The sequence below is a fragment of the Cyanistes caeruleus genome, chromosome 13 (assembly GCF_971803275.1).
Source record: "Cyanistes caeruleus chromosome 13, bCyaCae1.hap1.1, whole genome shotgun sequence".
In the NCBI taxonomy this organism is placed as follows: Eukaryota; Metazoa; Chordata; class Aves; order Passeriformes; family Paridae; genus Cyanistes; species Cyanistes caeruleus.
The window spans coordinates 2,442,770-2,468,080 of record NC_141713.1 but is presented as its reverse complement, the minus strand read 5'-3'; the positions used below and the strand labels follow the sequence as shown (position 1 = coordinate 2,468,080).

The following is a 25,311-nucleotide window of genomic DNA, read 5'->3' as shown; positions in this document are numbered from 1 at the left end:
GCTATCCCTCTGCCAGCAAACCCCAAGGGCAAGGACCACAGGTCCCAGCATAAACAGGTGCTCACCCACCCTGGCCCACAGGAAGTTGTGTCACCCTTGTCACCACTGCTTTACAGGACAGGAAAGTTTAGTGGACACACTAGGACGAGACTTCAGAAGCTGTTTGTTCCCAGCCCCAAGACCTGCTGTGAGCTCACAGCTCTTCTGAACAACTCAGCTGTTTTCTGCTCGTGGTCTTTCCAAATGCTTGTGGCTGCATCCAGACCCCTGGGATAGCAGAGGGCTTTGGGCTGTATCCAATCCTCCTTAAACCAGCCTGTCACTCACTGGGAAGTCTTTCATCGTTTTCCCAGATGGAAGTTAACAAATCATTTCCAAACATCCTTAGAGCTGTCCAACCTCAGAAGCAAAATACTACCCACACCAACAGACACAGGTAATAAACTGGTTCTTTCATTTTCTTGGGACTTTTTCTTTCTCTGAAAGAAACCTCTACCAGTCTAAGAACACAAACTGAAGAGAAACTACTGACAAAACAAATTAGTGAAAAGATTATATTAAATATACTCCTTATCCATGGATCCACAGATCCAAGCTGTGCATTAACTGTCCCCTACACCACATCCCAAGCAGCCCAGCTGAACAGGGGATGCAGCTCACAGTGTTTTTGTCTCCTTCCACAGCAGCCTCCTTTACCTGAGGTGCCACCCACCTGTGCTTGCTGTTGCGGAAGCTGGCACACATGCAGAAGAGAATGCAGAGCAGCCCCAGGCACACCCCCACGATGATCCCTGTCACAGAGTGGATATCCAGGACATCTAGGAGGGGAAGGAACAACAGCCACATCATTTCAGCTGCTAGCAGGAAGAGGGTACAGAATGTATCAAGTTCAGAGAAGGACCAGCTGTATTAAACCAAACAGGTTTAAAAGACCCTTCTAACCCAACTGTGGTTCTGATTCTTTACACATAAAACAATAAAATTTCTTGCCAGTGATGATTTAGAGCAAACAGGTGTCTATGCATGTTCATTAATGTCATGCTACAGCAAGATGCAGGTTCCACGTGCCCTTCCAGAGGAACCAGGATGGGGAAGAGATGAGGATGGATTCTGGAGCTGCACATCTGAGGGCTCTGCTGTGATCCTGCAGAAAATCCTGTCTTGCATCCTACACAGCAACACCAGGCAATTGCTTGGCAAACAGAAATGTCACTGCTGACAAATCAGTCTCCAGCAATGCAATTCCCTTCCTGCCCTGAGGTAAGGAGGAATTCATACCAGACAGCTTCTCCCGGAGGGTGTGCACATCCTTGACGTTGGAATAGGGACCGGATCCCACCACTGTCTTTGCTCCCATCTTGAAGAAGTATCTAGTATCACTTTCCAGGCCATGCACTTCAGTGCTGAAGATGTTTCCTGACCAAAGGCAAAACAAAAGAGATTTAAAATGTTCTGTTTTACGAGCATTCAGAGGCTATAGCAAAGCAGCTATGGAATTGCTGGACCATCAGAAGTGAGGGATTTTGTGGTATTTTTGTGCATTCCACACACCTCTTCAGTAATAATGAATTTCCTGCTTACAGATCTGACAATACAGACTGCTCATGATGTTTCTGGCACACATTTTTCTAGGAATTACTGGCTGCCAGGCTGCATCTGTGGGGTATTTCCTGGATGATAATGGCTATTTTAGCCCCAGTGATGTATGATTTCATGTCTCTCAGTAGCCACGTCCCTGGACTCTCTACTATGACCAGGTCCAGCAGATGCTTCCAGAAAACTGCCATGATGAGCTCTTGAACATTTGTCTGTGTGCAAAGTGAGGCAGAAATCACGGCAGCAAGACTGAGCAACCAGACACAGGAGGCAGGAGGACTGTGGGGTATTACAGTACCTGGAGGAGGCTCACCTTCTCGTGTCAGCAAGGTCCACATGTCATCTGGCTGTGTGTTGTTGGCGTTGTACAGGATGAGATACTCCACAATGATGCCATTGGGCTCCACAGGTGGGCACCAGTGCACCTGGACAGCGTAGGGGTTGAGAGGGTGCAGCCGCAGGTCAGACGGAGGAGTGGAAGGGCCTGGCAGAGACAGATAAAGACCTGGCCTGAGCAGCAGGAAGAGGAGCAGAGCATTCACCCCCAGAGGGCCTCCCAGCATGTACTCAAGGTAGAGCTTTGAGGGGTCACATTAGGAGGGATGACTCAAGGAAAGCCAGGAGAGATGAGGATTTGGGTCCCATAAACACTCACGGTCGGGCAGGGTGAAGCGCTCCACCACGCTGCTGAAGGGCCCGTCAACGCCAACACCGTTGGACTGCACAGCAAACTCATACCTGGTGTAGGGCTTCAGCCCACTAATGAGAATGTCTTCATCTGAGCTGGAAAGAGAGGACACAGCACGAGGCTGTGAACACCTGAGGGTTCTCCCACGTCACACTGACCACACTGATGCCTCACCAGGAGCACTCTAAGAGATTACCCTAACTCTCTTTCCACCTAAAGCCACATCCCCTGCAGCCATGTGAATGCAAGAACACACAGCTCCCAGGGACAGAACAAAACCAGTTCCCAGTCTCCAGGACCACTTCTGATACACTTGCAGGGAAAAGTGGAAAACAGTCTGGTTAGAGGCTAAATATGGACACAAGTATTCAGATGTAAAATACAGCCCCAAAATGTTAGAACTGCTTAAACTTTAGCAATTTATAGACCAAACTTATGAGGACCATTTCACAAATCCTGACTGAACAACCCATAACTGCACCCAGCCATGTTGTTAACAAGTTTGTAAGGTCCAACCGCAGCAAAAAAGATGCAGAGACCAGTAAATGATTCCCTGGTATTGAAGTCAAGACAAGTCCCACTACCACATCTCAGCAGTTCTGAACATTATCTGTGACCACAGCAGATATTCCCAGCATATGAAAGACCCAGGATTTTGCTGAATTCTGGCAATTCCATGCAATTTCCTCCTGCCCCATGTTCATTCCTGACATGAACAACACATGGCAGACTCTTTACCTGGTGTAGTACGTCACAAGAGAGGCGTTTTTCAGGCCCCAGGGGCTGAAGCGCACGGTGTAGTTGACAATTTTGACTGTTGTGAAGTCAGGTTTCTTCCAGCGGAGCCAGATGGAAGTTGAGCTGTTGGACTCTGCATAGACTTGGACTGGAGGCAGTGGAGGCCCCTTCTGCACAGGGGGATCTATGGTGCAGCACAAAAAGAGATGTGGAGGTGTACATGACAGTAATGCCACTCACACCCAGTAGAAGAACAAACCCAATGAAAAGGGGAATATTTTGCTCCTTTCTCTCCTTTCAATGCAGTGACTGTCAAAAGGAGTTCCCTTATGTCATGACCTTCCCTATTTTGGTATTGTCCTTTTTGAAGTTCATTCTCTGTAATCCCTCTACCCTTCCTCTGAAGCCAAGCAGAAGAGACACAACAATTGAAGGGCATTTCTCACCTACTGCTGTTGCAGGTGCCTTTTCTGTCTTGCCCTTCCAAACCGCCGCGTACCCATCTTCATGTTTATTGAATGCCACCAGCTTCACCTCATACAGTTTCCCAGGAGCTGGAAAAATCAATCAGGGCTTGCCTTGAGTTTGCTATTTTTATTTATATTATATTTATATTAATATATTTATATTAATATGCTATTTGCTATTTATATTTGCTATTTTTGTCACCAACCCCCCCTAGTCAGACATTTTCTTTGATCGTGCCAGCTTTTCTCACCATCCAAGAAAGTAGCTTGAACATAATAAATACATTTTTGTTACCTTATACATAAGTAAATATCACCTAATGCCTAAATTACAGCAGGGAGTCCCCCTTCCACTTACAGGCTTCCCACACACAAACACTGTCTCACAGCTGGTGTATGTTACCAGCACAGCTGCTCTTTGCTTCTCCCCTCACTTTTGACAGAAATTATCAGCAGGAAATGGACTTGCCCCAGCAACCTTCAAGGGTTGATCAGTGTCCTGGCCTTTTCCACATCTACTCAGGATCTCCAGATCTTCCTCCCTTACAAACTACTAAAAAAACCTACACATGCTGACTCCTCTCTCCACATGGAAGTGACTGCACTGCACTGTCTATTTCTGAGCAATGAGGACATTCTCTCCTCCCCCAAAATGCACCTCCTGTTTCTAAAGTCCTTTCTGATTTATTCACTGCTGTGAGAATCTTCCTTCCAGCAAATCCTCAAACACCCTGTTAAGTCACTGGCAGCCTTTGTTGCATGGTGTCTATTTTGCCTCCACAGTAGAGCTTACCAATTTGCAATTAGAAAAGCAACAATGCACAGAAAACCCACAGCAAAAACCTGAGGGTCCTCATTGCATGTTCTCATCAGAGAGCCTCACACATTGGGGAATCTCAAACTGAGCTGCAGGACAGGACGCTCTGTCTCCAAGCAGTGCTTTGGTCTAAAATCCACTTCCCTCCTTCCTCCAGCCTTTCATCAGCTTCTTCATTTTTAATGGAGATGTTTAATCAAAGAAAACAGCTTGGGAGATATAAAGTTCTCAAAGAAGACATTCCCTGCAGCAGCCAGCCCCTTCAGGAGCTCAGCCAGAGCAGTCCACTCTGCCTTTTGTTGCCTTGGCTGCAGCACATTGATGAAGTTCGTTAATTTGGGACATGCCTCTTCATTCCCTGCCCTCACAGATCACTGCACTCTTTGCCAGACAACGTAAGCAGAATGAAACCCTTTTTATTGATGCCAATTTTATTATTACTGCCCTGATTACACTCCCAGTGGCTGATGGTACCAATTACCAAAGGCTTTCTCTGCTCCACAACACACGCTCACGCTCAGAATATAAAAACACTTCAGCCACATTTTTCTTCCCCAAAGAATCTCAAAAGCAAACAGAGTTTTATCTGCCTCCAAGACAGCCTGATCTGCATTTTCACACTCTCCAGCCACATTAAAATGTTTCAAACCCACACAAGTGGGAAAGGGCCAAAGGGAACTCAACCTCCAAAGGGCTGGAACCATGGGCTCAGTGGAACAAAGAACCCCCAGCCCATCTCTTGCCAGCATCACACTCTCCTTCTGCCTGAGCCTTGGGCTGGGCTTCACTGGAACATGAGCAGTGGACAGTGCCATCGAAAATCTTGAGGAATAGCTCACAGGTGTGATGCAGCTGGGGCAACTCCTGTTGGAGAATGGAGTGAAGGAAAGGACAAGTCCTCAATCTCCATCCCTGGGCAGGATCAATACAGCAGCTGGTTACATGTGACACCAGGGGAGCTCGACTGCAAGATCAAGCACCTCACATCCTGAAAATAGGGGTATTTCAGATTTCTCAGTCAGAGGATTGGCTTCAATTTTTATACACAGGCCCAGATGTTCAAGCTCTTAGAAGAGGCAGACATAAAACTCTATCAAGCTGTCAAGAAGCTGGTAGGCAGCATGAAAACAGATGTATTTCACTGCATTCCATCATACATTAAATATAAACAGAATAATCTAGTCCAGATCATTTCAAATCACTAATCTGGATGGCTGCATAATATATCCAATATGCTAAATATGTTGCTTCACTCAGCGTTTCAAGGTGTCCATATTGGCCATGTGCCAGAAGCCATACTTCCCTTTAAGTGGGAAAACACCCTGATTTCCAGAGAGTTACTTCTAGAGGAATGCAATCTTCCTTCATGGGAATGTGGAAGGTAGGATCAGATCCCTGCCACTTATTTTTCACATAAATTATGGCCCTGGTAGTGGCACCTCAGTACAGAGAGTAAGTGCTAGAACATCAATGGAAGTCACTAAAAATGACTCTCAGGGAAAACCCCTCCTGGTGATTCAGGAAAGCTTCCTTCTGATTTTGTGGACTCATGAAATTGCTGGATTTCCTGTGTGCCCTTGACCTCTCTCACAGGACTGCAGCACACACCTCTCAGATAAGACACAAGGTACCACTAGTGACACCATTCTAATGAGACACGGCTTGCTCCAGAGATTAGCACGAGATGGGAGAAGTCTTCTGTTTCAAGCCACAGCTCAAACCAAGGCAAGGGGCAGAGCACTGGCTTCAGTGACACTATGGATTGGGAGCCAAAGGGACATGTAATGACCACTCTGGACCTTGTCTGCACTGACATGGAACACACCACATCTGAGCTCAGCCTGGTATGCCCATGCCCAACCTGGGATTTCCTGACACCAAACACCAGAACAGGCTTCCTAGAGAGATGGTCGATGCCCCAAGCTTGTTAGTGTCAAAAAGACATTTTGGACAGAATTTGCTTTCATTTTTGGTCAACACTGAGGTACCCAGGCTGTTGGATTCAATGACTCTTGAAGATAATCCCAAGAGACAGTGTTGGGTATTTGTTTTTATAGAGGGATCTCAGGAGAGGTTTCCAGTGCTGTGCTTTCCAGGCAGACATCCCTGATCTGGGAAACCCTCCCAGCTAATTCCCCATCAGCCCAGATCCCATTAGGGCTGCCAGCCCTTCCTGAGACCACTACCTGCTCTGCCTACAAGCTGCAGCCCTAAGTACTGCACAGAGCAGTTCTGCACTTAAAACTAAACCCTTCTAAATCCCAAGCACTCCTCCTTGATCCATGTGCAGACCCCCCTCCCTTCCTCATCACAGCCTGACCCTTCCTCTACTGTACACGTGCAGGAGCACATCATTCATCAGCACAGGGGAGCAGAGGGAACATCCTGGGCTGGGAGAAACCTGAGCCTGAGCTCCTGACACAGCGATAGCCGAGGCACAGCCGCCAAATCATACGGAAACCATTAGGGCTTGACGGATGACCAAATTCAAGGAAGTAATTACAGAAGAACAAGCAGCCTTCTCAGCATCATCATACCAGAGCATTTGGAACCAATTCAGCCCATTCCCAGCCCTTGCACCAACTGATTTGCCAGTGGTTGGAGCAACACGTGATGATGTTCACATGTGGTTTCCTCTGTGCAAAAATTACAGACCTAAGTTTTTCAGAGAAACTCATCACTATTAATATTCTCAGTGGCAAGATGGCTGTGCCAGAGCTGGGAACCCCACTTAGAGGTGGCACAGACAGTCCTCTCAGGTGCTGCAGCCTGACCTTTATGCTGTACATAATATATATGCTCCAAGTGTAAGATGAACCAGCGTAACAGACACGTGCCCTACAGTCTCCACTCACTGGGCAGTAACAGGGTGAAGCATGAAGTGGGGGATGGAAGAACTCTAGGAAGCAGAAAGCCTCTTTCAAGGATGCATCTGTCATTACTCTCTTCTCCATCCTGTATCAATGGCTAAATCAATTAATTAATACAATCAGATATTAGGAACACAACCCCTTGTGGGAAATGCCAAGCACATTGAGCCAGGCAGGCAGGTCTCACTGCTGCTGAGATCTTGTCCAGTCATGGACATTCACTCTTCCATCCCTTTTCCCTTAGTGGGAGATGGAGGAGAATACTGGGCTAAAATTAGTATGCTGCGAATTATTCCATCTCTGCATTTTAATATAGAGAGAATTTCAAACAGCATGCAATTATGGAGCTCCTTAGAAACAGTCAGGGAAGGAGAGATCATTGTCCTGACTGGAGATTTCAATCACAGCACTCTTTACAGTGACTCAATAAAAACACTAATTAATTAAGAACCACTTATTAACATACACTAAGTATACTGGTAACTTGGTTAAAATCCCTGCTAAATTTGCATTAGAAATTTCTGTGCTTTAAACTCTACTCAATACAAGCCTCAAGAGTGCCACTCCAGAAAGGATTTTGGATGATCTTAAAGCACCTCAGATGGTCCTGGCCCTATGTATCTCCAGTCATGCAAACAACTGAGATGCTTCTTGGGAGCATCCTGGGATGCTACAAAGTGCAAGAGACGGACCCTGGTTTCCACACCAAGTGCTAGGAAGATGCAGCCAGCTAACCTAGTCGAGTCAGCTCGTACTGCTTCACTTTCTTCTTTAGTTTTATGGGTCCTACATCCCAGCTCTCATCTTCAGCACCATCCAAAGGGCTCTCATCACTGGACTCCTCTGGGCCCACCTCTCTGTAGTAGAGCTTGTAGCCAGATATCTGGGCATGGTTTGCTGGGGGCTGCCACGTTATCAGGAGAGACTCCATCTTCGCTCGGACTTTTAATTCTGTCGGGGCAAATGGAACTGGAAGAAGAAGAAGACAAGAGAAAAAGATTGAGCCATATGTCTCCATTTCCCTGGTCTACTGAATCCTCCTGGTCCCTCAGCAGTGAGGGAAGAGTGTGAGGAAAAGGCTGATCTGAGTGGGGTGTCTCCACTCCCTGACAGTGGGACATTCACACTCTACCGATGGCTTTCCCAGCTGGGTGATACAGGAAACAACGATGTCACAAAGCCACTGTGGGAGTTCCTCAGCATATTCTGAGATATCACCATCTTTAACCACTGCTGCATACTGGCATGGGCTTGGCTCTGTTTGGCAGAATTGTTTATTCACTTCTGAATGTCTTAACATTGGGATCTGGAGTTCTGTTTGTTTTCTTTTTTTTAAGAACTTTCACAGCTGCACATGGAGGGAGCAAAGCCTCACTGCCCAGGCAAGCAGTGAGATGTACAGGGGCTGCTGAGCAGTAAGGTAAAGGTGAGAACTTCTGTCTGCCCAAAACCAATGGCTGTAATTCCCAAAGGAAAGCAAGTATCTCTGAAAATGCCTTACGTTCCCCCCACCCTGTCTTAAATCCCAGGCATTCCCCAGCCTCCTACCATGTGTCTGGTTGTCTCTGTCAGGAGTCCGATGCTGGGTCCACTCGGAAGGGGCCCCATATCCCACACTGGTGCTGGCTGCGATCCGAACTTTGTACACCTTGTTGGGATGGAGCGAGTACAGGGTGATCTGGGTCTCATTTCCACCCACTTCGATGGAGGTGACCTGATCTGCTGGAACCAAGGGGACACCACTGAAAACAGGGATTTCCCAGCCAAAGGGAAGTACAGCTGAGCAGCCACAAGCCTCATTATCCCATCTTGGTCTGCACGCCCTGGGCTGGCTTGGATTTGCCCAGAGCAGTCTTATGCCACCAGAAAGAAACTGTAAGGCTGGTCAGAGCTGATCTTCTGACTGACAACTCCCTTCATCACATTCCAAACTGCAGGTTGCCTTTAGCACCACAGAGCTTGCCCAGAGGGAGCTGTCAGAAACCTTGCTCTGATGATGTGATGGTGGAACATGAGCACAGCTAATGGGAATTGATGGCATGTTCCAGTGCTTCTCATTGCTGTATTTAAACCCTCACCTTAACGTGAACCAGAACTGTCCAGCAGCCCCACGTTCCGCAAAATTCACACCCTCATCCACACCAGACAGAGGTTTTACTGCTCCCTCTTCAGCCCACCCAAGTTCATAAGGGAGGTAACAGGAAATTTAAACTGAGAATAGGCTGCGATTTTCACTGTATCAGCTAACTGGTTTTGCTGAAGATTCATGTGGCCTGTTGAGAGTACACACAGGTCTTGATTTCAGCTTCCCTTGGTGTTAACTCAGCCAGGAGCACTGTCTCTGCTATGTAATAGCGTATTGCTGAGTGTGATCCCTGGATTGCAAGTGTTTCCAAGGTTTTATGATGCCACTGAGCCATGTGCAGGCTCAAGGCAAAAGAACCAGAGCCAGGAGTCACAGCACAGACTACTAATCCAGTTCAAATACATGGGAACATGTCCAGCACCTCATCACATTCGCCATCCCACTCTCAGGAAGAATCATGACCCTGGGAAGTGAGAAGCTGCAGAGCTTTGACAGTTTTAAGAGCAAATACCCAGAAGGATTTGCAAAGCAAGCACACATAGAATTGGAACAGCCCCATCCAGCAGAGGTAAATGTTACTATCCCTGCTGAACCCTGCTCAGCGTGTCTGACAACATAAACAAAATTGGATAAAAGCTGGCAATAGAGCAACACAACCTGGCCAGGGTGTTTGGGGTTCTTTCCCACAAGGATCGCTTTGATTAGACTCCATTTTAAGGAAACTGAAAGCATTTACCCCTCTTCCCCAAGCAGCATAAAGTTCTTCCTCCAAAACACAGTGCAGATGGCAGTGAAGGGCTGCTCATGCAGACATTCTTGGGACAGCACAAACATGGGTCAGGCCATTCTCTTGGGGACACAGTGCCTCCATGATCACAGGAAAAGGAAACTGGAGGTGGTGTGAAGTAGCACTGCCATAACCACCAGACAGAGCCAGGTTATGAAAGGGTTCTCCTCCGCTGGGTAAAAGGGATCCCTGTTTTCAGCTTTGCACCACCTCCCTTTCACATCACAGCCTGTTAACACCACTAGAGCAGACAACACAAACCCCAAATAGAGTTTTCCTCACCTTCCTTGAGGGTGCAGTAGTCGATCTTGTACTTGGTTATCTTGCCGTTACTCAGCTCAGGCGGAGGAGGCAGCCAGGTCACACGGATGTCACCAGGAGTCATGCTCGACAGGGACAGCTGAGGGGCTGCACTGGGAACTGGGTTAACAACCAAGAGAAGTCAGCAAAGACCAGGGCAAGACCTCAGCACGTCTCTGCCAGCTCTCTGAGCTGGTTAGAGGCCACTACCTTAGCTCTGCCACAGCCACTGGTGACTTGGTGTCTGTCCTGGGGGAACCAACACCCCACAGCCCTTCAGGGGTGTCTGGGGAGGGGAGATGCTGGACTGCTTCACTTCCAGGCTGACCAGAGCCTGCTGGCCCCAGCTACGCTGCTCCCAGGGACCTGTGTCCAGGGCAAACTGAGGAGGGTGGCATACACCAGCTCTCAGCTTGTGCTGTACTGTGGAGCACGAAGGAGACACAAAAGCAAATGGCTCATAGATCCAAACTGCAGCCTGGGAATCCTCATTCCCTTGAGAACCACAGCTCTGGGCTGCAGGCAGCTTTCATGCTTTCAACTCAGCCTTTCAGGCTTCAGACACACACATGGGACCACGCAGGTCACCCTGTCAGGACCATTAAAAGCACATAATGCACACGAGGTCTGCCAAAACCATCTCTGCTTGCCTCTGTCCTGCAGCTTGTTGAAAGCTGTGCATGGCCTCCCATTGGGCAGCTGTGCTTCTGGCACTCTGCCTTTACTGCTCACAAAATTCTATGTGATAAATGGTAAAATCAGCACAAACTACTGGCTCTTAAGGGGTCTGACCTCAAGGCTGCTCCCACCCCTACAAAACGCAATAGATGTTTCTTCTGAGTTGAAATCCAGTCTGGCCCAGAGTAAAGCTTAGAGCAATATCACATGGGTTAGGTGAAAGCCCTTAGGAGCTGACAGCAATTCCCAAAGGATTCTCATGGGCCTCATAATCAGCCAGGTTATTTTCATACTCTTCATCACCCAAGCTGATGATGAGACCAGAGTGCAGGTTTAGGTTTCCAGGAGCTGCTACTCTCTGTAGTGCATTCAGTGCTCACCATGAACCAGGCCAAGAACATTTCCCAGGAACCAATACCCATCTAATTCAACGCACCATCCTCCAGGGTCTGGACGATGATGGAAGAGGACGTCCGGCTGGCTCCCAGCTGGGAATATGCAACCACGTAGAAGACATAGTTGGTGTTTGGTTCCAGATCCTTGACTTGCAGCTCAGTTGTGTCGTTATTGACAGCAAACTGGTATTCCACATTATCTGTTCCTAGAGCCAAGGAAACACTGATCAGCAGGTCAGTGAACTGCCAAGACACTCCTGAAAAATTACTTAATTCACAAGGCCTACAGACTAAATCCACTTTAAAAATCACTATTATCTTCTCCCATTTCCCCAGCACCTGCACAGCCTCGTCTCTTACATGAGTTTTTTGGGCAGAAACTCTAATGCCTCAATGTTAATGTCTCCATTTTGACTCAAACTTCTTAATCCATGCTGAAGCAGCTGCAGTTACCAATTTAATTTTCAGAAGCACTCTGGCAACAGTTCAGCAGGAGCATTGGCTTGCTGGCTGTTTGGGAAGATAGACCCCAAGACAGCCAGTGCCTCACTTCAGATTCTGGGTGTGGATAATTTAGTGATTCCCCCTGTACACAATGCAGCTGGTTAATATCACTGATAGTAATCACACTCTTTGCATACAAAATCAAATCAGTCAATGTCTGGTCCCATAGAAACCAGACAATTCTTCTATGTGGACACACTACTGCCAATCAGAAGTCAGAATATGTTGGCTAATCCACAGGCACTGTCATGGGCTGATACTGATTCCAGGAGAAAATTCCTTTACCTGCTAAGAAAAGGGAATTGCCTCACACTTATCATTAGCTGGGGAAGAAGGTCAAGCTGTGCCCTGTACCTTTGACACAGCAGTGCTGCTCAGGGCAGTAACACCTACCCACGGCGCGCTGGTAGTGCAAGGAGAAGCCGATGATCTGCTCGCTGTTGTGCTCCGGCCGCTCCCAGGACACGAGGACGGTGGTGCTGGAGAGGGACACGGCCGACACCTTCTTGGGAGCGCTGGGCAAACCCTCCCGCACGATCACCGAGAGCTTGGCGGTGGCACAGGCCATGCCCAGGCTGTTCTCAGCCACACACTGGTAGTAGCCAGCATCCTCCAGGCCGATCTGGTTGATGACGAGGCTGCCGCTGCTCTGCACCTTCACGCGCCCGTTGGAGAGGATGGGCTCCCCGTTCTTCAGCCAGTGGATGGTGGGGGCTGGCTCTCCCTCTGCCTTGCACACAAACCTGGCCGTGCTGGCTCGGGTGCGGGAGATGGTTTCAGGAGCCTGGGAAATGCTGGGAGTAGCTGGGAGGAGAGAGGAAAAATTAATGCAGGAAGGAGGAGGAAAAGATAGCAAAGCAAATCCCTTCTCCTCCCCACTCTGTGCTATGTTTTATTCAGTAGCAGCTTTGCTTACAATATGGGATTTGCCAGGCAGACTCTAGAGGCTTAATTTAGACTCTGTCCAAAAGGAAAAATAAATTCTGTATCAATCATCTGCTGCGTTCCCTGATCCTAGGCTGTTCTCCCTGCTGGCTTCTAGGATACTGAAAGTTAATTGCTGATAGAGATTTCCAAGGGGGAACCCTGGAGAACAAGAATAAGGCATAAAACGGTTCAGTAAATACCAGGAACTAAACCCCAAATTAAAGAGGTGACACTCCCACTGAGAGCTATCCCAGCTCAGGCCTCCTGGCTCTAACCTGGTTCCCATTTTAGCCAGGATGGGCCACAAACCCTTGGGGATTTCCTGGATGTTGATCCATGCAATCCACAGCAAGCTGGTCAGCATTTTTACCTGAGAATGTGCCTGCTCTCTACTCACCGAGGATGCGGAGCTCAGCTGCAGCAGTAACAAACTGCCGGGTTTGGGGTTTGTTGGCTCGGCACACGTACACCCCGGAGTGATGGGGCTGGCTGGAAGGAATGAGGAGGTTTGTCCTGCCCAGCACAATGACATCTGTGGAAATGGACTTTCCATCTGCAGGAAGGAATGTGCACAAATGTGTGAGGGAGCCCCAGGCTGCCCGTTATGAGGGCTTGTAAACAATGCCAGGATCGCAGCTGGGGAGTGGAGAGACCCCTCAAATCCCAAACTCCAGCCCAGAGTTCTGCTGGGACACTCCTCAGTGCTTGACAGCCAGCTCAAGCCAACACGGGCTCAAGGTTTAGTTTACCCTGCAATAATCCAAAAAGTTCTGGTTTGGATCAAAACAGTTTCTGATGCCTAGGGTGTGTCTGCAATGAGAGCCTTAGGAACAACACATTCAAGGAAAAGCTGTGCTAACACACAGTTTGGAAAAGCTGCTGGATCTGCCTGCTGACCCCCACCATGAGCACAGACATTCATGCAATGTCAGCAAGACTGTTGAACCACTGACAACTCAGGGGTTCCTCCTCTGCATCCTGGATGTGAACTCAAATTGACTGAGTTTCCTGATCCACTCCTTGTTCACAGCTTGGCTGTGAGGTGCTCTAGTGTTTATGTCAGAGCCATGAGCTGCTTTCTCCCCATTCTCCAGGCTGGGTGCTCAGCACTGCTGAGTTGGGAAGGACGAAAGGGCAGCTCTGTATCACTGGCCAGAAGCCAAGATGTCCTTCTACAACTTCAAGTAGCCCTGGGCTCCTCAGCATCACAGACAGCAGAGGCTGGTGCTGGGCACTGCATCTTCTCAGCATCACTCTGAGGTGAGAAACTCAGGGATATGGCATTGGTACCTCTTAGTGAGTGTTGGAGACAAAGCCAAGAGCTGGGGACAAGTTGAGGAAAGGCTTGGATGGGAGGTCTGGCACAACTCTGCAGACTGGGAGAAGCAGCCAATTTGTGCAGTACCTGTGCATCACCAGACCCTGTCCCTCTCCGCCTGCAGAATCACCTCTCCAGCTTCAGCTGAGACTGGAGCTCACACAGAACAAACTCCCCACCTCCACTGTGAACAGCTGCACTGACTTAGCACCATCAGCAGGGAATGTGGCTAAGAGCAGATCCTCTGCCCCCTCCCTGCACTTTAGGGGTCTTCAAAAGGCCTCACAGTTCAGTGGCTGCACACTCAGAGCAGACAATCTGCACACCCTGCTTGCACTGGAGCGGTTGGTTGGAAAACTGGCTGCAGATGGTAGCAATTAGCTGACACCACCAAGGCTGGCAAGAGCCAAACTGGCAACCTGGAGGTAGATCCTCAGTGTTCCCTACATGACTGATGGTCCAGTAACCCAGCCTGTTCCTTAATGAGGGCTTGGAAATAAACTTGTGTAACTCAGAATGACTTGCACTGTTACTCCATCCTTTTAATCTGAAGAGTCCACACAAAAGAGACTGGGACTAAGCAAACACCTGAAAATAAAGCATGGAAAGAACTGGTTCACCAATCATTCCCCCTCCACTCTTGTCTTCCTTTCTTACAAAAAATTTTCATAATGTTATTTAACTCTAATATTATCTATTTTACCATGGGCATCAGCAGCTCTCAGTAAAGCAGTAAGTGATCTAGCACAGGAATGCTGAGTATTTGTAATTGTAAAGTGCATGGGATAAACTAGAAACATTTCTGCCATAACATTTAAGCCTTGTTCATTTGATTTCCAAAGTGGTATCCTCTGAGGGTTTTTTGCTGCTTTTTTGTGGGGAAGAGGAAATATTTTTATATGCTAAAATCACTGTCTGTGGACAAATCTGGGCTGAAAACCAACCACAATAAATGGCTACAGGGGAGAGTATTAAATTGTGACCCGGATTTCTGAAACTGACTGAGAGCCTTTTCTGGGGGAGAATCAACCTCTGAGCTGAGAATGTCTTCAGTCAGAGCCTCTGAAACACATCTGATGGATGTGAATCTCAGTGAAGTGACACTGGCATCCAACTCGTGACTTTGCCTATCAGCCCTGGGTAACATCTGCCAGCCCAGTTCATTCATACACCTCTGACGAGACCTAAGCAGGTCCTCAATCCTTCCATTCAACAAAAATCTCCCAGTAACAGTCCCAGTCACTCCAAGGATTAACAGATCTTATCAAGTTTTATAATCCTGCAAGATAATACAAGCTATTCCTCCAGTGCAATGGCAGATTCCACAGAATCCCCAGTAACCTTGGAGTCCAGGGAGGAGTGGCACCTGACCCCATCTCATGACCTTTACTGCTCCAGTTCACACAAGGAAGACTAATACAGATCAAAAGACATCCAGGCACAGGTCAAACAACTCTAAATTGAACTGTGTGCTTTGTAACCTTCAAGATTTAATTAATAATTCCACTTCAGCAAGGACACTCCACACTGTGACACCAGCTGTGTCATTAGGTATTGATGTTACAAGCACCCTTCCTGTCCCAGATTTTTCCACTCTTGATAGATTTTTAGAATGTGGTATCCACAGGTTCCTATGGACAACAGAGATTTAGTCCTGTCCTTCATACTCACCTTGTCTTATCCAGGAGACAAAGGGGGTGGGATCAGCAGCTGCCATACACTCCATCACCACGCTCTCCCCAGCCACCACTGTGGTGTTCTCCGGAGCTGCAATGATGGTGACATCTCCTCCTGCTGGCTGGGAACCTAATGTCAAAAATTAAAAAAAAACTCTGTCCTTCCAAGATGCAAAGTTCCCAGAAAAAGAAAACACGTAGAGCCCTGGCTCCCTTGCTGTGCTTCCCTGGGCAGTCTCATGGTATGGAAATGGGCCCAGCTGGGGGAGAAAAACAGGTCTTGCTTTTATACAACTACAGAATTTTTACTAAAGAAACACAATCTGCCCAACAAATTTACTCTAATTACATGGGTCCTAATAACAGGATTTTCACATGGAAAACAAGTAGCATTTTAACCCAGAACCTTCATGAACTGTTGCTACATTGATGTTCATTCATTAGATGAAACAAGACATCACTATCCTCAAACAGAGCAACACCAACACTCACCCTCCACCAAGGCTTTGGAGCAGCTCAGAAAGAATCCAGTCACTTGGCTAAAAAAATTCTAATAGCCAGATGCTGGACTGTAAAGTGGAACACAGAGAGGTCATGGCTGTGTCCTGGCCTTCACCTGACAGCACAAAGACTGATCAGTCATCCCACATTTGGAGGAGACAGTGCTGTGTAGCTTGTACGTGCACAGAGCAAGAGCCAACACTTAAATCAAGCAAGGTTTACAGGAAGGTCTCCAGGCTGTATTGCACAATGCCTTGAGAATGGGATGGGGATATTCTGCTTGAAATTAACCTTCTGCCTGTGTCTGCCCACTGCTGAGCAGAGGTTAAGGGAAGGTTAAGGAAATGCCTTTGCAGCGGCCAAATTTCTGTTGTCAGATGAAAACAACCGAAGCACTCTTGAGCAGACCAGACTGTTCATGACCCTCACCAGTTCCTCCAGCTCTCTTAAATACCTCTAACTCTGGGGGACACTTTTGTTGTTGTCCTCATGAAGGGAGAAATAACTGTAGAGGAGTCATGTAGTACCAGTAACACTAAAGCCTGTAATGAAAGCTTTTGGCAGCAGGTCTCAAACAAATAAAAGCAGGACCTTTCTGAACACAGTGTATCAAGATGCTGCAGAGCTCAAATCCCAAGAGATTCAGACAAGCTCACAAAGGACACATTTACCAGGACTGTTAAATACAGTCTCATTACAGTCCCCAGCCCAAAATGTTCCTGACTGGGCCCCTGATTGTCAGATGCTGAGGGAGATGTCCAAGGAAGGCACCATGTCTTCCCTGCCCAGTTTCTTCACATTCTGTCCTCTAGCACCTGCTCTGGCCACATCTGGAGACCCTCACTGGCCATTCATGCAGCATCCAAACAACTCAGTCACATCTGAATTCCTTGGGGATATAAACCAGAGGAGCTTCAGCTTCACAGGCAGAGCTGCCTGCACGGCAGGAGGCCACACAGGGCTGCACTGAATGCGCTGTGCTCAGCCCAGCCCCAGGCTCGGTGCCAGTCAATCTAAGCAGGGCAGTCCTTGCCAAAGCATTGGTTCCACACTGAAATGTTCTCGCAGTCCATACGTGCGTGAAAGGGATTTCCATCTCTAGGATTTTGAGCACAGTCAAAAGGAGCCAGCAGAAACCCTGAGGCACCAAGGGAAACCGGGAGTGAGCAGGAGCCGGTGCTTGTCCAGCAGATGGAAGCAGAGACCGAGGAGCGCCCACAGTGCCTGACCCGGGGCAGTGGCCGGACCACGCTGACCTGCAATCCCAGCCCTGGGCAAACACCAGCAAGAGGAGCTGCCCTGGGGCAGGGAAGAGCCAGACCAGCTGTCCTCCTTCCAGTGGCAAAAGTACCCTACACAGAGAGGCTGGTGTGGACAGGCAAACCCAGACTGAGCTGGCCAGGGCTTTGCTCTGTCACATCCTCTGCTGCTCCCATCGTCCACATCCGAAGACACCTTCAGCCTCACAGCCAGCACACAGGAAAACTTGGGGGGACAGCACAGGGACAGGAAGAAAACTCAGGAGATACGAGTTTTGAGAACTCAGAATCAGACAATCAGATCAAAATCCTGGTCACTCTGAACTACTGAGACAGAAAATGGGCTTAATGCAAAAACCATCACAAGAGCTTCCACCCCAGGCAAGTAAGCTCAAGGATCAGAGAAACTCAAGGCTCTCTGCAATAGCAGCTTTCTTTTAACTCCAGCTCTAGTTCAACAAAGCACTAAATCCACCAGTAATCATTAGTCCTGCACAAGAACTGAGCAGGGAATCAACAGGGACTCTGGTGAGACCCAGCTTGATGGGTGAGGCTGCCCTGCACATTGTTAATGCGAGGTCTCAACCTAATACAGCACAGAGGGATGAGGCAACATCAGAGAAAGAGCAAGGAGAAGGAGCTTTCCAGCCAGGATTTGGAAGGAAACATATAAAAAAGCATCAGAAACAAAGGCAAAGGGTTACAGCAGCCATTGCAGGGAAGGCCACAGCGCTGGAAGACTGCAGAACCCAATGAGTTGTGATGAGTGAGCTGGGGAAAGTGGGGCAAAGGAGCCAGGTTAGGAGTTGCTCTGTGCTGAGCAGGGCTGGATGTGGTCTCACATCTCCACACAGCCCAGGCTCAGGCCCAGCTCACCCTGCACAGGGCTCAGCAAGCCCAATCTGCCCACCCTGGACACCAATCACTGCCTGCAGGGCCACAGCAATTTCTGATGAAAACAAGCAGGGCAGCAGCCAACACCACACATCCAGGGAACAGGAATATCCATGGTAGGACTTCCAGCCTACCCTGGGAGTGAGCTTCTTTACCCACCACCACCGGCTGCCACGTATCTGCTGGGCAGGACATGGCTGAGACACGTCTGTGTGCAAAAAGCTGTCTTTTTCTACACTGCTGGGGGAAAAAATAAATCTAGAGTGAAAAAATAACACCAGCCAGATGGTAATATATTCCCTGCCAGATTTCCAAGCAGCTTTCTCTACCAAGCTTAGAGCAGAGTAAGAGAGAAAGCTGCTCAAACCTGACTTAAACACTCATCTGTTCCATCAGGTGCAGTGCCCCAGGTACTGACTGGCAAAGGCACTTTACAGGTTATAGAAGCTTCACCTGAAGGCACTTGTCCTGTATCATTTGATCCCTGAAAGCTGCCTGATAGTGCTGTCAGTCACTAGGAGAGGGGTTTTACCTTTGTTTCAGCCTTGAAAAACTATTGGGAAAACATATTAGTCCAGGGCCCATATCTGATTACTGAAAATCATATTACAAACATAAACAGTTCTGCTTGCTTTCCCAGTGCATTCCTGGGTGTGTGCATGGATGAATGCCCCTTACACTTCTTGCACACACAAACACATTTCTCTTCAGCTTTGTATTCCATTGTGGGTATCTCAGAGCAAGTCCACAAGTCAAGTTTCTCTTCAGACTGTGCCTCTTTGGGGCACATTTTTCCCTTGCCACCTCTCTAGGTTGGTTGGACACAATGGATCGCAAGTTCAGCCCTACAAACTGTGTTTCATTGAGGAGTTCCCAAGAACAGTACTCAGCTAACCAGGGAAACTTCCACACAGGGAATTCCAACACACATCAAAGAGTAAAACTTACGTGAGGCTTTTTGTCTCCACTGCCATTAAGACAATTTCAGGTCAAGAGGGAATATTGTCAGAACCAAAGGGAAAAAAGAGCTGCAGTTTCCAAGACATCTTTCACTGCCTGAACAAAACAGGTCACAGAATGCACCTGCGCTGTGCTGGCTGCTCTGGGCCATTAAAAGCTTTCACAGAGCTGCTATTTAAAACTTGGGCTTTGAGATTTCTCTCCCTCTGCCAGCTTTGTTTTGTCTCTCCAAGCAGCAGAGCTGCTCCAGGCAAAAGCTTTGCACAGCCCAAGGCACAACCCATGCATTCACATCAAAACTCTCCATCACTGAGGCCTTTGTGGACTTTCTGCCCTTCTGAATGAGATGGATCTATTTTACCCTCTTTTACTGGAAAAAAACACCTATGGGGTGCCAGGAATGGCTCTGGGATCACTGAGAGTAGTACACAGAACTGAGGGGAATCCTCAGGGCACTGGAAAAGTTTGTGAAGGCAGCTCTCTTCCTGTGCAGTCCATTAACCCCTGCACAGGGAGACTACAAAGGTGCTACCATAGACCCAGAGCCCAGACTTACTGATCAGCTGCAGAAATATTGCAAAATATTGCCTGCAGTTGACTGTTTCCAAATGATTCACTACAGAGGACTTCTCAGTTTATGTGTTTTTCTACTTCCTTGTCATGAGACAGGGGAGTCATGCCAAACCTGGGTGCTCCACTTTGTTCTCCCACTGCTCCCACAGGCATCCCTGAGTGCCTGGAGCTGGGTTCAGGGCAGGCACAGAGGAAATACAAGAAAGCTTTTATAATGATGTGTGTCATAAAACCAAAAGGAGGTGGGGAAGGGAGCACAGGGAACCTGTGAGTGAGTGGCCAGACGTACCTGAGCACACTCCCGAGGCTGCCCAATCTCTGCAAATCCAATTGTGTCATTTCACAGCAAAGGTGAACTCTGAGAAGGGATGTCAAGAGAGGCACCAAGGGGAGCTGCTTGGGACAAAGCTCAAAACGTTTATTTGAGCTTATGGCTTGAGTTACAACATCCATCAGTGATTTCCAGCTTCAAGAGTTCATAACTTGGCTCTGCCTCTAATGCATCCATAATTCAAGAGCAATCCTCTCCCGCCTCTCTGCTCTTGTTAGTGCAGAGTATCAGTAAAGAATTCAGGCACTGCAACAGGAGGAAAATGCTTTTTGTTCAGCCAATTTGTGATGGTCGTTTGCAGTGACAAGAGGATGACTTCTTGGATGGGAACTAACACCTCTCTCCTGATTCCATGAACACCCCACCTTGGCAAAAGTGCTGGAAGGTTAAATATGACTTGCATGGCGACACATTCAGCTCTCAGCTGTCAGCAGGTCAAGATTTGGAGATCTCTGACAATCAAGCAATAATCTTCTGTTCTGAGAACTTTCTCACCCTCTCTGGAGGAGGAGCATGAAACCTTATTCATCCCTTCAAGCCTCCTCCGGGAATAGATCCTAGCACTGAGCAGCTGTTCATTAGAGAAAGTCAATGCTGTCACTGCTGTTATTCTGCAGACAATAAAGGAGCAAATTACCCATTGCAAAGCACACACCTTCAAAAATGCGGGTGCTGTGTTTGCAGAGCATGTCCTGCTCCCACTCCCCAGCTCTCTGCCTTTTCTTGGATAACTCACAGACGTCCTGGACTGTTAGGGAAGAAACTGACAGCAACTGTGGAGGAGAAAAACATCCTCCAGACCTGCCTTTCTCCTCCTTTTATACTGCCCTGGAAATTTATCTGTAATTTATTTCTACTTCAGGACAGGCTAACTAGCATGTAAAATCTGTAGGCAAGACTCTTGCCCAGTTGTATCCAAACACTACAGAACATTTGCTCTGGGGGCAATATAAACAATGTCAGATCTCACACCTGAGCATGTTTAGCAATAGGCATTTCTTCTTTTCTAACTGCTCTCACCTGAAAATGGCAAGACACAGCTTTGTAAATAGGAAAGCAAAAAGGACTGGCACAAGGGACCTTTCATAAGTGACTAGAAAGGTGTGTGGTGCCCTTTTAACACCCTAAATTAGGTGTTCCCAAGTTTCCTAAGTCAAAAGCTGCCTCCTCTATCCCCAAATGCAAGCATGTATCTTTTCTGAAACTTACAATTTACTTTTTGGGGTTTTTCTCCCACCTCTGCTAAAACCGCCCCTGGCGGTTTGGATCCAAGTTTTGTTTTCCTATCATTGAAGGATGGGATGATTTTTGCTTACAAGATTATGGAAATCAATTCCCCAACTTAAGTGCTCTCAGAGCTCCTCTTCTGCAGCCTTTGGTTCCCAAGCCTTGCAGGATCTTTTAGGTGTGTGCCTCAGCAGAAACCACAGCATGGACAGTGCTTTGCTACTGGGACTGCAGAGCTTGTCCCAGCACAACGTGTCAGCACCAGTGCTCATAGAAATGTTCCTTTCCTTTCCCTTCCCAGGCACCTTGGAATATCTGGGTGAGCACACAAGTCATCCCAGAAGGGAGGTTAAAAATGGTCTTGGCTTCCATTGCTCAGCGTATTGGAGTAACAGGTTATTTCTGCCCAATAGCACAGATGAGCTCAATAAATCAGTTTTGTATTGTCTTTTTACCTCATGTCTTCCAAACGTTTTGTAAGCAATTATGCATTTGTCAATGCAAACACTGAACTGAAAAGCTGAACAGGGAAGAATTTATCTCCATGTTTTGGAATGGGGAGTCTCTCTTCCTCCTTACTAAGATGGTGCTGCAGCAAAGCAGTGACATATCCTGTCATCTTTAAAGCAGCACACAAAGAAACATGTGTAAGTGATTAAAACACAGAAGTTCAATCACTTTTTTGTGCTATTAAAAGACCTCCACACACAGCACTTGGATCTCAAACTACGATCCCAAAATCCCCCACAAAGAAGTCAGCAAACAGATCTTAAAATATAAGGTTCAGCCTACACTTCACAAAACCTGCTCCTGCTGTTTGCATATACATGAAAAACAGAATTTAACAGATAAAATACATTTCTCTGGTTAAAAAGATGAAAAGAAGATGCAGAGAGATTAATTAGTTTGGATGAGGAGTGTCCATTTACTACCTGGATGTACTCCCCAGACCACCACCTGCCACAGCTTCTGGGGTGTCTCCACAGAGTGTGGCAGGAAAAGCTGCCCTAGGAACAGCTTCTCATTTGGCTTGAGAAACAGCCTGTCCAACATTTTCCCCAGTTCCACGTCTGTGTCTGGAAACCCTGGGAGCACATGGATCCCAGTCCAGACAGGCAAAGGGGCCATCAGGCAGTCCTCTTTCATTCCTCTCAACTTCTTTATACAGCTGACAGATTTCAGCTCAGAAATTAAATCCTTTAATGTACTAGCTCAGCCACAAGCTGACACCCTGAACTCTCTGTAACCAGAAGCTCAGAAAGAGTGGCAGGTTTCCAGGAATTGCCTTGAATTTTTCGGGGGGGCTCTTCCCTGACTCCCCAAACCCTCGATCCTTCAGGCTATGGGGTTTTGTACATCCAGGGTACATTTAGCTCTGCTGCAAAGCAGTCAGGAGTGTGCTTTGCCCACCACTCCAGCTCCTGTAAAGCTGTCAACATTGGCTCTCTGTTTGCGTACACGCATTTGGAACTGCTCCTCATCACGCCAAAAGGGACGGGAGCCAGCCAGACTGCACGACGCATTCCTGCTCGCTTCCCCAGAGCGCTTGGAAGCGCCTCCATTTGCACCGCTCCGAGCCGGAGCCAGGCAAAATAAACAGGAGGGGCTGTGCCGGCAGCTGCGGCCAGGCTGCCCCGCTGCACACAGCTCTGAGAACTGCGGCTCTTCTGGCTCCTGCCACCGGCCAAAGGGCTGGACACCTCAGGCCTTCAGCCACCTCGATCCTCAGAAGCCTAAAGACACATCACAGAGAGTTTGTGGGAGGCAGAAGCAGCAGCCCATGGAGCTGGAATGTGGCAGAGGCAATAGGGAACCCCAGCTCAGGGCACAGTGGATAGCTGAGACTTAACAGGAGGACTGTGTTGGAGCAGCATTGATAGTGTCATCATTTTAGACAGTAACTACCAATTAATAAGCTTGTCTTGACACATTTTTACAGACTTCTGTGCAAATTCCCTATAAGAAAGTCACTCAGTGTACAGAGGGAGTTGAGCCTCTAGATCAGGTGAGAGGCCAACAAGGAAAAGTGAAGAAAGAAGCAGAGGTACCCCAGTGTCTCTGTGTGGAGAACAGCAGAACAGCCTCCCTGCTCTAACCCTAAAATCCAGACAGCTCATGTTGCTCAAGCTGAGCCTTTAAAGCACTGCAAGCTCCAGCCATTTCCATGCAGCTGCCAAAACCAGGGACTAGAAAAACAAGGGCTGCAAGAGGCTGTTTTGTAAAGTCACCACTGCTACAGGAACCTCCACAATACAGCAGGAATGTCCCACAGCTGACAGCCAGTCAGGATCATGTCCCAGCTTCCCTGCTGGACCAGCCTCTGGTCCAGTGGTTCGAGACAGTCTCCCATGGTCTCTGTCACTAACTCACTGTGCTGCTCTGGGCACATCTCTCAGTGTCTCTGGGACTCCATCAGCTCATGCTTCATAACACAGCTATTCACAGAAGTGAAGGTGCAAAAGTAATAGCCAGAGAACATCAGAAGACCCTTAAAAAAAGCCACAGTATCCATGATTTAAATATCACCCCCCAAATCAGTAACCATGAAATGGTCCTGGGGACATGAGCTTGCCAGCTTCTGGGATTCAGTGGGAACATCCTCATGCCTTTTCAACCATTATGACACCAGCTCTCTTTGTCATTATCCTAGGGCACCACACCACCTTCCAGGATGATACATGAGGAACCTCCAAGAAATAAAGAAGCTGTAAGGCTTTTCTTTTTTTCACCTCTTGCAGAGAAATGACACAGACACGGTCAACAGAAGACCATTCTGGCTCAAAAGTCACCCTGAAACTCCTTACTCACCTTGCCTCAGTGACTGGAGACACTTCACTCCAGTCACTTCCTCCTTGTGCTCTGAGGCTGATGTTTCCCAGGGGCTGACACCTATTTCATCAGATCTATTTGCAATTCAGATTTATTTGTAACATCACATCCATTTGCAATTCAGGCACATCCAGCGACAGCAGAGAGGGATGAGGCTGGAGGCTCTGGATTGTGCAGGAGGGCACAACCAACTTCCTTTGTGACCATGGCTCCTGCTCTGCCCCATTCCCTCTGCCAGAGCAGCCATCCACCGTCCCAAGCAGCTTTGAAAAGAGGAACATTTTGGGAAGGGATCTTGCCATGGGGTCTCCCTGATGCCAGGTACACAGAATGCTTCCCACAAGCGATGCTGCAAACACACAACACACTGGGAGCCCACAGTAACACAGTCTGGCAGCAAACTGAGACTGCCAACTTGGAAGGGAGAATGAAAAGCAGATGGATGCATCTGCATCCACTCAGGACAATGCAAATCTGTTTTTCTAGGAAAAGTCCGGAAGAAAACCTGGCTTTCCATGAGGAAAGATCATCACTGATACCCACAGATTCTGTCAAAGCCCTTTGGCTGGATACTTGCTGGGTGCCACAGGGAACCCTAATCTAAGGCTGTGCACTAAGACAGTGTTTAATAACACCACCTTATCATATTGTTCCTCCCTCTTCCTGCTCCTCACTCTTGTCCACAATCCACTTGGCACTGCTGTTGGGCAAGAACATCTCTGATACTGAAGGCAAACTCCCAGCTGTGTTCTGAGTGATTCCTGGCATCCAAGATATCCAAGAAAGGGCTTGGAGCAGCCCAGCTCTGCTCCTGACACAGCCTCCCCTGTGATCCAGGCCCACTCCTCCCATTCCTGTTTCTCAGCACCCCTGTAGGTACTGGTGGGTCT

The 25,311-nt window shown here is 48.0% G+C and overlaps 1 protein-coding gene and 1 long non-coding RNA gene across 6 annotated transcripts in view; both read right to left on the bottom strand.

Moving 5' to 3' along the window:
- Positions 1-25,311, bottom strand: part of IGDCC4 (immunoglobulin superfamily DCC subclass member 4) — an 86,627-nt gene that overhangs the window by 13,505 nt on the left and 47,811 nt on the right. For all 5 annotated transcript variants that reach the window (XR_015275701.1, XM_023933801.2, XM_023933802.2 and 2 more), the window contains 13 exons: positions 15,843-15,977; positions 13,251-13,406; positions 12,320-12,730; positions 11,464-11,628; positions 10,332-10,469; positions 8,725-8,895; positions 7,912-8,145; positions 3,469-3,576; positions 3,023-3,206; positions 2,252-2,379; positions 1,910-2,080; positions 1,279-1,416; positions 713-818 (listed from right to left, as the gene is read on the bottom strand). Coding sequence is in view for 4 of the 5 variants with exons in the window: in XM_023933801.2 (XP_023789569.1) it covers positions 713-818; positions 1,279-1,416; positions 1,910-2,080; positions 2,252-2,379; positions 3,023-3,206; positions 3,469-3,576; positions 7,912-8,145; positions 8,725-8,895; positions 10,332-10,469; positions 11,464-11,628; positions 12,320-12,730; positions 13,251-13,406; positions 15,843-15,977 (2,245 nt within the window). In the remaining variant the exon portion in view is untranslated. The remainder of the gene's footprint in view (positions 1-712; positions 819-1,278; positions 1,417-1,909; positions 2,081-2,251; positions 2,380-3,022; positions 3,207-3,468; positions 3,577-7,911; positions 8,146-8,724; positions 8,896-10,331; positions 10,470-11,463; positions 11,629-12,319; positions 12,731-13,250; positions 13,407-15,842; positions 15,978-25,311) is intronic.
- Positions 17,793-24,204, bottom strand: LOC147650649 (uncharacterized). The gene is made up of 3 exons (XR_015275735.1): positions 21,021-24,204; positions 20,731-20,936; positions 17,793-20,611 (listed from the first exon to the last, which is right to left on the bottom strand). It is a non-coding gene; the product is annotated as an uncharacterized LOC147650649 (long non-coding RNA).